At 37.1% G+C, this 12,133-nt stretch overlaps 1 protein-coding gene across 2 annotated transcripts in view; it reads right to left on the bottom strand.

The window, feature by feature from the left end:
- The window catches only part of cers3a (ceramide synthase 3a), a 33,054-nt gene that overhangs the window by 14,419 nt on the left and 6,502 nt on the right, over positions 1-12,133 (bottom strand). For both annotated transcript variants that reach the window (XM_061963748.2, XM_061963749.2), the window contains exon 3: positions 2,629-2,802. In XM_061963748.2, coding sequence (XP_061819732.2) covers positions 2,629-2,801 — 173 coding nt within the window. In that variant the 5' untranslated portion in view covers position 2,802. The remainder of the gene's footprint in view (positions 1-2,628; positions 2,803-12,133) is intronic.

Below are 12,133 nucleotides of genomic sequence, written 5' to 3'. Positions count from 1 at the left end.
TCTAAAATATTAGAAGCTCTCAAAAATAAAAAATAAAATATACTTTAAATATCAACAGAGTTTAGTTAGTTAATTTAAAAAATAAATTATACTAACTCATGAATTAATTAGAAAAATTTAAACAACCATAATAAACACAGTTAAATGTGAAACGAAACAAATATTTTCGTGCGGGCAGAACTTTTGACACAATCGTATTATTGTTTTTATTCTATTCTTACATGGGGGAAAAAAACTAGTAAAAATTTAAGAAAAAAGAGCAAAACAATTGGAATGTAATAAGAAAAAGCTGAAATGCTTTAACTAATAATATTATTAATTATATACTTAGTCACCAACATCACAAAAATTTGTCTTTAAATGTTTTATGTCAAACTGGCCCCCACCATACTTGACTTTTCAGTATGCGGCCCTTGGTGGAAAAAATTTGGACGCCCCCGATCTAAAATGTTAGAAGCTCTCAAAATAAAAATGAACAATAGAGTTTAGATAGTTAATTACAAATATTTAATAAATAACTTATTAATTTGAAAAATTACAACAACCATAATAAACACAGTTAAATGTGAAACGAAACATTAATATTTTCGAGCGGCCCTTGGTGGAAAAGATTTGGGCGCCCCCGATCTAAAATAATAGAAGTTCTCAAAAATAAAAATAAAATATACTTTAAATATCAACAGAGTTTAGTTAGTTAATTATAAAAAATAAATACTAACTTATGAATTAATTTGAAAAATGACCACGACCATAATAAACACAGTTAAATGTGAAACTGAACATTAATATTTTCGTGCAGGCAGAACTTTTGACACAATCATATTATTATAATTTTTTATTTTATTCTGTATGAAAACAGAAAACGGTGAGGGAAAAAATATATGTTTCAGTTTAATATGTTTTTTGGAGGAGGACAAACATGACACAAACCTCCCTAATTGTTAGAAATCCCACTGTTTAATATGTTTGTGTTTATCCTAGATTGCGTATTTGGCGAGCGTCGTTTTGCCCTACTAATTTTGTCGGTCCTTGAACTCACCGTAGTTGTGGGGACTGTGACGCAACAGTTTGTTTACAAGTACAACTTTTTGCGACGCTGCCACAGAAAGACGTGTTTTATGCCACTCCTTTGTCTCATTTTGTCCACCAAATGTTTTATGCTGTGCGTGAATACTAACTTATGAATTAATTTTAAATATTACAACAACCATAATAAACACAATTATATGTGAAACTGAACATTAATATTTTCGTGCAGGCAGAACTTTTGACACAATCGTATTATTATTATTTTGATTCTATTCTTACTTGGGGGAAAAAAAGAAGTAAAAATGTAAGAAAAAAAGCAAAAAAAATTGGAATGTAATGAGGAAAAAGCTGAAATGTTTTAACTAATAATATTATTAATTATATACTTAGTCAGTAGTCACCAACATCACAAAACTTTGTCTTTAAATGTTTTATATCAAACTGGCCCCCACCATACTTGACTTTTCAGTATGCAGCCCTTGCTGGAAAAAATTTGGGCGCCCACGGGCTAAAATGTTAGAAGCTCTCAAAAATAAAAATAAAATATACTTTAAATATCAACAGACTTTAGTTAGTTAATTATAGAAAATAAATACTAACTTATGAATTAATTAGAAAAATTACCACGACCATAATAAACACAGTTAAATGTGAAACTGAACATTAATATTTTCGTGCAGGCAGAACTTTTGACACAATCGTATTATTATAATTTTTATTCTATTCTGTATGAAAACAGAAAACGATGAGGGAAAAATATATGTTTTGTTTTAATATGGTTTCTGTAGGCGGACAAACATGACACAAACCTCCCTAACTGTTTAATATGTTTGTGTTTATCCTTGACTGATGAGAGTATTTGGCGAGCGCCGTTTTGCCCTTCTAATTTTGTCTGTCCTTGAACTCACCGTAGTTGTGGGGACTGTGAGGCAACAGTTTGTTTACATGTACAACTTCACCGACGCTGCCCCAGAAAGACGTGTTTTATGCCACACCTTTGTCTCATTTTGTCCACCAAATGTTTTATTCTGTGCGTGAATACTAACTTATGAATTGATTTGAAAAATTACAACAACCATAATAAACACAGTTAAATGTGAAACAGAACATTAATATTTTTGTGCGGGTAGAACTGTTGACACAATTGTATTATTATTATTTTTATTCTATTCTTACATGGGTGAAAAAACAAGTAAAAATGTAAAAATGTAAAAAAAACAAAAAAAAAACAAGAAAATCGGTATGTACCGGTAATGAGAAAAAGCTGAAAGGTTCTAACTAATAATTAATAATAATAATAATACAAAGCTGACACAATATCTGTTTTTAGCATTAAAAGAACAAAAATACATATCAATTTGGCCACAGCATACTTTGACTTGGAGGAAAAAGTATCGATATTTGATATTTCAGTATCGGTCCGCACATCACTAATGATTAGCATGACAATGGTACAAAAACAACATCGTTCGACTTTCAGGTGTTTTTGCATACAAACATGATGGATGGTTTTGATTGGAGAACCCCCGTACACCTGAGTGTCTAACCGTCCAATCACATACACCACATGATCTTGTCCTAAAGTTAGCGTCATCCTACTTCTCAAAGATGTGTCTGACAAACAGGAAGGCGAAGGCGTAGGGGACCACGACGTAAAGGTGTGAGGCTTTGGCGTAGACCCGCCCCTCTTTGTCCTCCAGGTCCGACCAGGTCAGGTTCCCCGGCAGCCATATTCTGTCCCACCAGAACCACTCGTACAGAACGTCCAACATCCTGAGGGGTGGGAAGGCGAGTTAGTGATGAGGGGGCGGGGCCATCACTAGATCATTTATTATGAGGCTTCATTAGGAAGGACATGAAAGTCATTCATAAGTCGACACCATTAAACACTGCTATGTCAAGCTCCGCCCCTTAGGTACCTTGCTAAAAATCCTCACCAGGAAGGGGAGGGACTAACTTGTGTGGTTGTCATGCGGAATTATAAAGGGGTGAGGAAGAAGTGGCTGGTAAATGTAATAATTGTTCATATTTGTGTAACTAGGTACCAAGTACTCAGTAAACTGTACACACTGTGCAACCCTAGGGCCCAAAACTGCCATAAAACCTGTTCCTTATATCAGTGATTCTCAAACTGTGGTACGTGTACCACTAGAGCTCCATCTAGTGGTATGATTCATTATTTAGGAACAGTGTTTTATTTTCCAATATTCAAACACAGTGTTACTGTTCAAACTACAGTACAGGCCAAAAGTTTGGACACACCTTCTCCTCATTCAATGCGCTTTCTTTATTTTCATGACTGTATTACAATGTAGATTGTCACTGAAAGCATCAAAACTATGACACCTGTGAAGTGAAAACCATTTCAGGTGACTACCTCTTGAAGCTCATGGAGAGAATGCCAAGAGTGTGCAAAGCAGTAATCAGAGCAAAGGGTGGCTATTTTGAAGAAAGTAGAATATAAAACACGTTTTCAGTTAGTTCACCTTTTTTTGTTAAGTACATAACTCCACATGTGTTCATTCATAGTTGTGATGCCTTCAGTGACAATCTACAATGTAAATAGTCATGAAAATAAAGAAAACGCATTGGATGAAGTTATTTTTTTTAAATATTATAAATATCGCACTAAATCAGCCATATATGTGAGTATATATATAAATATAAAAAATAAATATACATATATATATATATATATATATATATATATATATATACTGCGATGAGGTGGCGACTTGTCCAGGGTGTACCCCGCCTTCCGCCCGATTGTAGCTGAGATAGGCTCCAGCGCCCCCCGCGACCTCGAAGGGAATAAGCGGTAGAAAATGGATGGATGGATATACATATATATATATATATATATATATGTATATATATATATATATATACACACACATATTTTGTCATATGTATATACATATACAGTATGTATACATATATATACATATATTTAAAAATAAATAAATACATATATACACACATATATATGTATATATTTATTTTTAAATATATATATACATATATATATATATTTAAAAATAAATATATATATATATACATATATATATATATATATATATATATATATATATAAAAATAAATATATACATATATACACACATATATATGTATATACTTATATATATTTAAAAATAAATATATACATATATACACACATATATATGTATATATTTATTTTTAAATATATATATATATATATATATATATATTTAAAAATAAAGATATATATATATATATATATATATATATATATATATATTTAAAAATAAATATATACATATACACACACACATATACAAAAATAAATACATACATATATACATACTAGAGATGCGCGGTTTGCGGACACAACCGCGGAGTCCGCGGATTATCCGCGGTTCGGGCGGTTGGAATAAAAAAAAATTAGATTTTATCCGCGGGTCGGGTCGGGCGGTTGAAATAAAAAAAAATTAGATTTTAAATAGATTCAGGCGGGTGGCAGTTAAACCAATTCGGAAATATATATACATAGTTAAATGTTGTTACCCACATACGGCCGGGGGCTCGTAACAGGGGTCACTCCGCGCGCTCCGCCCGCGCAGCTTACCTGCCCGCCACCCCCGTTGCCGGGGGCGCATAACAGGGGTCACTCCGCGCTCAGTGCGCTCACGAAAGGGGTGGGGCAAGCAGAACTGGCGCTGCGGGATGAACCGATGCCGACGCTCATCAGACCCCAGAAAAGGTGTTGGTTGATATAGACAGCAGGACGGTGGCCATGGAAGTCGGAACCCGCTAAGGAGTGTGTAACAACCCACCTGCCGAATCAACAAGCCCTGAAAATGGATGGCGCTGGAGCGTCGGGCCCATACCCGGCCGTCGCCGGCAGCGAGAGCCGCGAGGGCTAGGCCGCGACGAGGAGGATGGCCGCCGCGGTGCGCGCTGAAGCCTCGGGCGCGAGCCCGGGTGGAGCCGCCGCGGGTGCGAGGGACATCGCACCTCCACGCGCTTGGAGGTGCGCTCAGCGCGGCTCCCAGATGATTGCTGCATTGGATCAGTCTCCTTTCTTTAACAGGCAAAAGCTTTATAACCTCACAAAAGCCTTGCATCGTCTATATTAGATATATAACAACGGGCGGGTGCGGTGTTGATTAAATGTTAATTCGGGTGGATGCGGATGGTTGACGACTTTTGTCATGCGGTTGCGGATGAAATAATTGCCTATCCGCGCATCTCTAATACATACATATACATATTAATATATATATATATATATATATATATACACATACATATTAATATATATATATATATATATATTTGTTTTTAATATATATATATATACTGTACATAAACATATATATATTTATAAACTCAATAAAATGCAATACCATAAATTGATTTACGTGGACCCCGACTTAAACAAGTTGAAAAACTTATTGGGGTGTTACCATTTAGTGGTCAATTGTACGGAATATGTAATGTACTGTGCAATCTACTAATGAAAGTTTCAATCAATCAATCAATCAAATAAAATGATCTTGGGCAGTTACAGTATATGTATATAACATGGCAGATACATATATATATATCAATAAACACAACCAAGTCCTGCCTGCTTTATCTTTTATTCTAGCTCAGTAGGCACTGTAAAATGAATGCTTTGTCTACTGTATCAACATCAATGTTGCTATGAATCATTGACTAAGCTGTAATTACCCAACCTCAAATATTTCACTCTGCTACTTATTAGTAGACATTGTGCATACAGTGGGACCTCAATTTACAAACCTGTCTATTTGCGAACTTTTGAATTTAAATATACCTCCGTATGTGAACCGTGTCTCTGTGTACAAACGCTTCATTCATTCACTTTGTGTCCCGCCTGCAGGCAAAAAGCAGGGGGCAACATTTTTGTGGAGGCGGAGCCCTCCACTCACTTGCCGCCCAGTACACTACTCTTCACTTCTCAGCGCTTCAGCGTGTGTGCCTTGTCTGTGTTTTTTCGCCTTTTGACAAATTTGTTCATTTAGCTAATTCAACAAGTCCCAAAAGACAACAGATCAGCGTGGAAATATGGCGGCAATCACCGTGGAGTTAAACAAAAGACTAAATGGCGCTCACAAGTATGGAAGAATCGACACAGCAAGTTTTAACTGTGATGAGACCTGACTTTTCTGGAAAAGATGCCAAAGCAGACTTATTTCACAGCAGAGGAGAAAAGCTATGCCTTGTTCAGAAGCACCTATTTCAAGCACACACACACACACACACACACACACACACACGGCCCCTCCCTTTTCTCCCTCTGTCTGTCTGCTCCTTTCTCGTCAACTCCTCTTTTGGATTTTATTTTTAAAAATCTTTATTATTGTAGCAATACGGTTGTTAAAGTTCAGGATTTTTGTGATTGCTGATTGTTAGTGAGGGCACCAGGACAGTAGCTTGTTGATGTTTTAGATCAGGGGTGTCAAAGTCATTTTAGCTCAGGGGCCGCATGGAAGAAAATCTGTGCACACGAGGGCCGGACTATTAAATATATGGCATTAAAACAAAAAAATATAGACAATTTCAGATTGTTTTCTTTGTCTTACTTTGGCCAAAAATAGAACAAACACATTCTGAAAATATTACAATAAAAATATAGAAAAAAATACCGGCCGCGGTAAAGTTTAGATCCATGAAGGAAAGAAGAAAGTGAATGAATGTGTATAACTGAATAATTAATTAATAATTATTTTTTTAATGAATTAAGTAACGTTCATGACAACCTTTTTTTCAAAACACAATACAGAATGTGAGATGTAACAGGATAATGCATACATTTATCATTTGCTTTCAAAACGGTTACCAAATACGAAAAATGTATTGTGGGACCCCATTTTTATGACAGGATGGGGTCCCTGGGACCCCAATTTGAAAATTCCTAGCACCAACACTGATGGAGTATTGGTGCGTGCTGTGGCCTGCGGTGCGGTTCTAATACTAATCAAATATCATCCCGGGGGCCATAGATAATTTATTTGTGGGCCGGATCTGGCCCCCGGGCCTTGACTTTGACACCACTGTTTTACATTGTTAATAGAGAGAAAGTTTATCCATCACCTCCTTGTTATGTTTGACATAGAGTACTGTCAATCACTATGTTGTGTTCAAAGTGTGTAAACCTTCACTAAAATATGCACTTTATTATTCATATTTACATTGTTTCTTGAGGAGAAATTTGCTTCACTATATGAACTTTTCAATTTTTCAAACCCGGTTTAACAACCGTTCGTAAATTGAGGTCCCACTGTATTTTGCATTTGCCATGATAAAAAAATCTGTTATTTTAGACAAAAGGCCATAACACATAAAAAATACAAATGTTAGACTTAGACAAACTTTAATGATCCACGCGGGAAATTGTTCCACACAGTAGCTCAGTTACAAAGGCTGGAAAGGGTAAGGACGGAAAGGATAATGCAAACAAGGGCACAAAAAGAGGGCGAAAACAAAAAGGTATAAAGTGGACTAAAATGTACCATAGTAGCAATATAAAATATAACATATATGTAATATTTACATATTATATATTAGGGGTGTAATGGTACACAAACATTTTAGAGGTCACGGTTCGGTTTATTTTCGGTACAGTAAAAAAACAACAAAATATACATTTTTGGGTTATTTATTTACCAAATTTGCAAAATCTTCCACCAAAATTTTTTTTCTTAGTGGAATATTTGATGTGAAGTAATGGGAACCTTAGATAGGTCAATAATTCATAATAACATTGATTTTGATTCAATATTATGTTTTGAGCAATGACAGTTTGAAAAAAAAAAAAAAACAGCTTTGTTTTATTAGTCAACATTGCAACTTTTTCTAAATTACCTTTAAGCTTTTTTCTTTCACTTTTGTTATGTTTTTGTTTATTTTAATAGTATTTTTAGAATGTGCCGTGGGCCTTTAAAACATTAGCTGTGGGCCGCAAATGGCCTCCGGGGCACACTTTTGACACCCCTGCTATAGATAATAAAAAATGAAATCTGATAAATCTACGGATAAAAAGCAGAGCCTGGCGACGCATGCGCGTTAATCATAACTCTCTCTCTCTCTCTGTCTCTGCCCCTCCCTCACGAATGCTGCTGCGGCACAATTTGTTTTGTTTTCAACCCCTTCTTAACCCTGAACGTACATTGAAAATACACGCAACCCTAACTCAAAATGCCGGACATTTGAGGCATTTAAGAAACTCCGCCCTGACAGTTCCGCAAAAGAGGACATGTCTGGTCAAAAGAGGACGTATGGTCAGTCTATCGTGGCCCGTTAGCTGCTAGCATGCCGTGTGTTGTGCCTCGGTGTGCATTGTTTACACAACGTGCGTTACGCTATTTAATATGTCTGTGTGGAAACTCGTTCGGTACAACTCCGAACCGAACCGGAACCCCCGTACCGAAACGGTTCAATACAAATACACGTACCGTTACACCCCGATTATATATACAGTATATATTATATAATGATATATTATATTATTATATTACATTATTATATAATATATACAATATATAACAAATCCCAATTACCATGTACAATATTACAGTATATGTAACAGCTGCAGCAAAAAAAGGGCAGCATAAAATAAAGAGTTATTAAGTTGATAAGATCCAGTAGAAAATATACATTATAAGCAAAGAGAGGTAGCTACAGTGACGTGCGGTGAGGTTGATGGCTGGTGAGGCACTGACTTCATCACAGTCAGATTTACAAACATATGAACCCTAAAGAGTATCTTATTCACCATTTGATTGGCAGCAGTTAACGGGTTATGTTTAAAAGCTCATACCAGCATTCTTCCCTGCTTGGCACTCAGCATCAAGGGTTGGAATTGGGGGTTAAATCACCAAAAATGATTCCCGGGCGTGGCGCCGCTGCTGCCCACTGCTCCCCTCACCTCCCAGGGGGTGATCAAGGGGATGGGTCAAATGCAGACGACAAATTTTATTACACCTAGTGTGTGTGTGACAATCATTGGTACTTTAACTTAACTTTAACTTACACATACAAACTGTAGCACACAAAAAAGCACATTTAATAAAAAAAAACGTTATTATGGTCTTACCTTTACTTATAAATGAAGTCCACAACTAAAGCCCTCACTTAAACTTTCCACGTGCAAGATTGAATCTATTTAAAAAAGTGTAACCGAGGGTTTATAAATGTCGCCTATGCTGTATGAAACTACAAAATAACAAACACGGAGGCTCCAGTTTACACGAGGACCACTTTATTTACCTTCTTTCAAAAACCTCCGCTCCACTCCGTGTCACATCACTTCCGCTCTTAGCGCCTTCAAAATAAGAGCTCAAGAAATATACTGTATAACAGCGCATAACAGGAACTTAACATCACAAAGAGAAAAGCCCATGAAAATAGGTTACAAAAGTTATTTAATAAGAAGCCAAAAAGTGCAAAAACAATAATGTTCGTGTTGGAGGAGTTGTGAATTAGATACACCTGCAGTCTGCAGGTATACCTAATGTTGTGGCCCTGCAGTCATTCACAACTCCTCCAACACGAACATTATTGTTTTTGCACTTTTTGGCTTCTTATAAATTAACTTTTTTAAATAGATTCAATCTTGCACGTGGAAAGTTTAAGTGTGGGCTTTAGTTGATATAACAATTCTACGGCGGGGGTGCAGGAGGCGGGGTTACTGGAGCCTCAGCCAGTGCGTCTTTTGCAGCCGTTTTATGGTCGCTTAGCACAAGAAATACGTTACACACATACAGTTGTTGACAAAATACACTGTAAATAAATAAATAAATAAATGGGTTGTACTTGTATAGCGCTTTTCTACCTTCAAGGTACTCAAAGCGCTTTGACACTACTTCCACATTTACCCATTCACACACACATTCACACACTGATGGAGGGAGCTGCCATGCAAGGCGCTACCAGCACCCATCAGGAGCAAGGGTGAAGTGTCTTGCTCAGGACACAACGGACATGACGAGGTTGGTACTAGGTGGGGATTGAACCAGGGACCCTCGGGTTGCGCACGGCCATTCTTCCACTGCGCCACGCCGTCCCTGTACATTATATACCTCAGCTAACTAAACTATGGAAATGTACAATATAGTTCATATAGCAATACAGTCTCACTGCACAGCAGGCCAGCAGTTAGCCGAGTCCGGAATCCATGTTGAGGCACCGAGTGACGTGCCTCAACTGGCTGCTGATCACCGCACCGTCTCTTCTCAGTATTTGAACGGCAAATGTGAAAATTCAGCGATTTTGAATAAAAATAATCTAAAACTGGTGAAGTTAAATGTAAAATAACTCTATAGTATAATCACTGGATACATTTAACAATTTAATAAAATTTTTTTCTTTTTACATTTTTTTTCTTTCCATGATGGCAGGTGAGGCCCCTAACATAGAAGCGGTCAGGTAATAGACAGATATCATCTATTGCTGTATGGCGAGTGATTATACAGCTGTAAATGTTATCAAAATAGATCAATCTGAAGTTGTGTTGAAAGTAAAAAAAAAAAAAAAATACTATAATTGACTAATGACACTTTTTTGAGCGGGTCCTTTTTAAGTCCTAAGAGTAACTGTGTATAGTCAATCTTAACGTTGCATTAGGGATAGTGCACTTATTGAATTGTAAGTGTAACGAATGCTAGTTAGTGTGGCCATGCTGAAATAAACTTAAGAGCTGTGCAGGACAACGGGCTGACAGTCCATGGCTAACTCACTGGCGAGTACGTTTAGGTTCCATGCAAAGAACGGTCCACGTAATGATCAACACGCCATGAGCGTGCACGTGACGGCCTGCATGGATTGGGGACCTGTTGACTGTAAACACCAAAACGTTTAAACGCCTCCAGGGTTGTCTTCACAACACTAGCGGCTCACACAACTGTGGTCCACATGCCGCAAAAGTCTAACGCGGGACATCCTAGATCGGGGGTCGGCAACCCGTGGCTCCCTGGAGCTTTGTCAAAAATGTATGAAAACTGAAAAAACGTATACCGGGTATATGTTTTGTTTTAATGTGGTTTCTGTAGGAGGGCAAACATGACACAAACCTCCCTAATTGTTAGAAATCCCACTGTTTAATATGTTTGTGTTTATCCTTGACTGATGAGAGTATTTGGCGAGCGCCGTTTTGCCCTACTAATTTTGTCGGTCCTTGAACTCACCGTAGTTGTGGGGACTGTGACGTAACAGTTTGTTTACATGTACAACTTTCTCTGACGCTGCCACAGAAAGACGTGTTTCATGCCGCTCCTTCTTTGTCTCATTTTGTCCACCAAATGTTTTATGCTGTGCGTGAATGCACAAAGGTGAGCTTTGTTGACGTTATTGACTTGTTGGGAGTGCTAATCAGGCATATTTGGTCACTGCAAGCTAATCGATGCTAACATACTATTTAGGCTAGGTGTATGTACATATTGCATCATTATGCCTCGTTTGTAGGTATATTTGAGCTCATTTAATATCCTTTACTTATGTCCTCTGTGTATTTTTTTTGCATGTCTCATGACACATTATGTATGTATGTATGTAATATTGGCTGACAAACATGAGGACAAACATGACACAAACCTCCCTAATTGTTAGAAACCCCACTGTTTAATATGTTTGTGTTTATCCTTGACTGATGAGAGTATTTGGCGAGCGCCGTTTTGCCCTACTAATTTTGTCGGTCCTTGAACTCGCCGTAGTTGTGGGGACAGTGACGCAACAGTTTGTTTACATGTACAACTTTCTCCGACGCTGCCACAGAAAGACGTGTTTCATGCCGCTCCTTCTTTGTCTCATTTTGCCCACCAAACGTTTTATGCTGTGCGTGAATGCATAAAGGTGAGCTTTGTTGACGTTATTGACTTGTTGGAGTGCTAATCAGGTATATTTGGTCACTGCAAGCTAATCGATACTAACATGCTATTTAGGCTAGGTGTATGTACATATTGCATCATTATGCCTCGTTTGTAGGTATATTTGAGCTCATTTAATATCCCTTTACTTATGTCCTCTGTGTATTTTTTTTTTTTGCATGTCTCATGACAAATTATCTGTATGTAATATTGGCTGACAAACATGAGGACAA

This window comes from Nerophis lumbriciformis, linkage group LG06, assembly GCF_033978685.3.
Source record: "Nerophis lumbriciformis linkage group LG06, RoL_Nlum_v2.1, whole genome shotgun sequence".
NCBI lineage: Eukaryota > Metazoa > Chordata > Actinopteri > Syngnathiformes > Syngnathidae > Nerophis > Nerophis lumbriciformis.
Note: the sequence above shows the minus strand (reverse complement) of the source record. Positions and strands in the feature narration are given on the sequence as shown.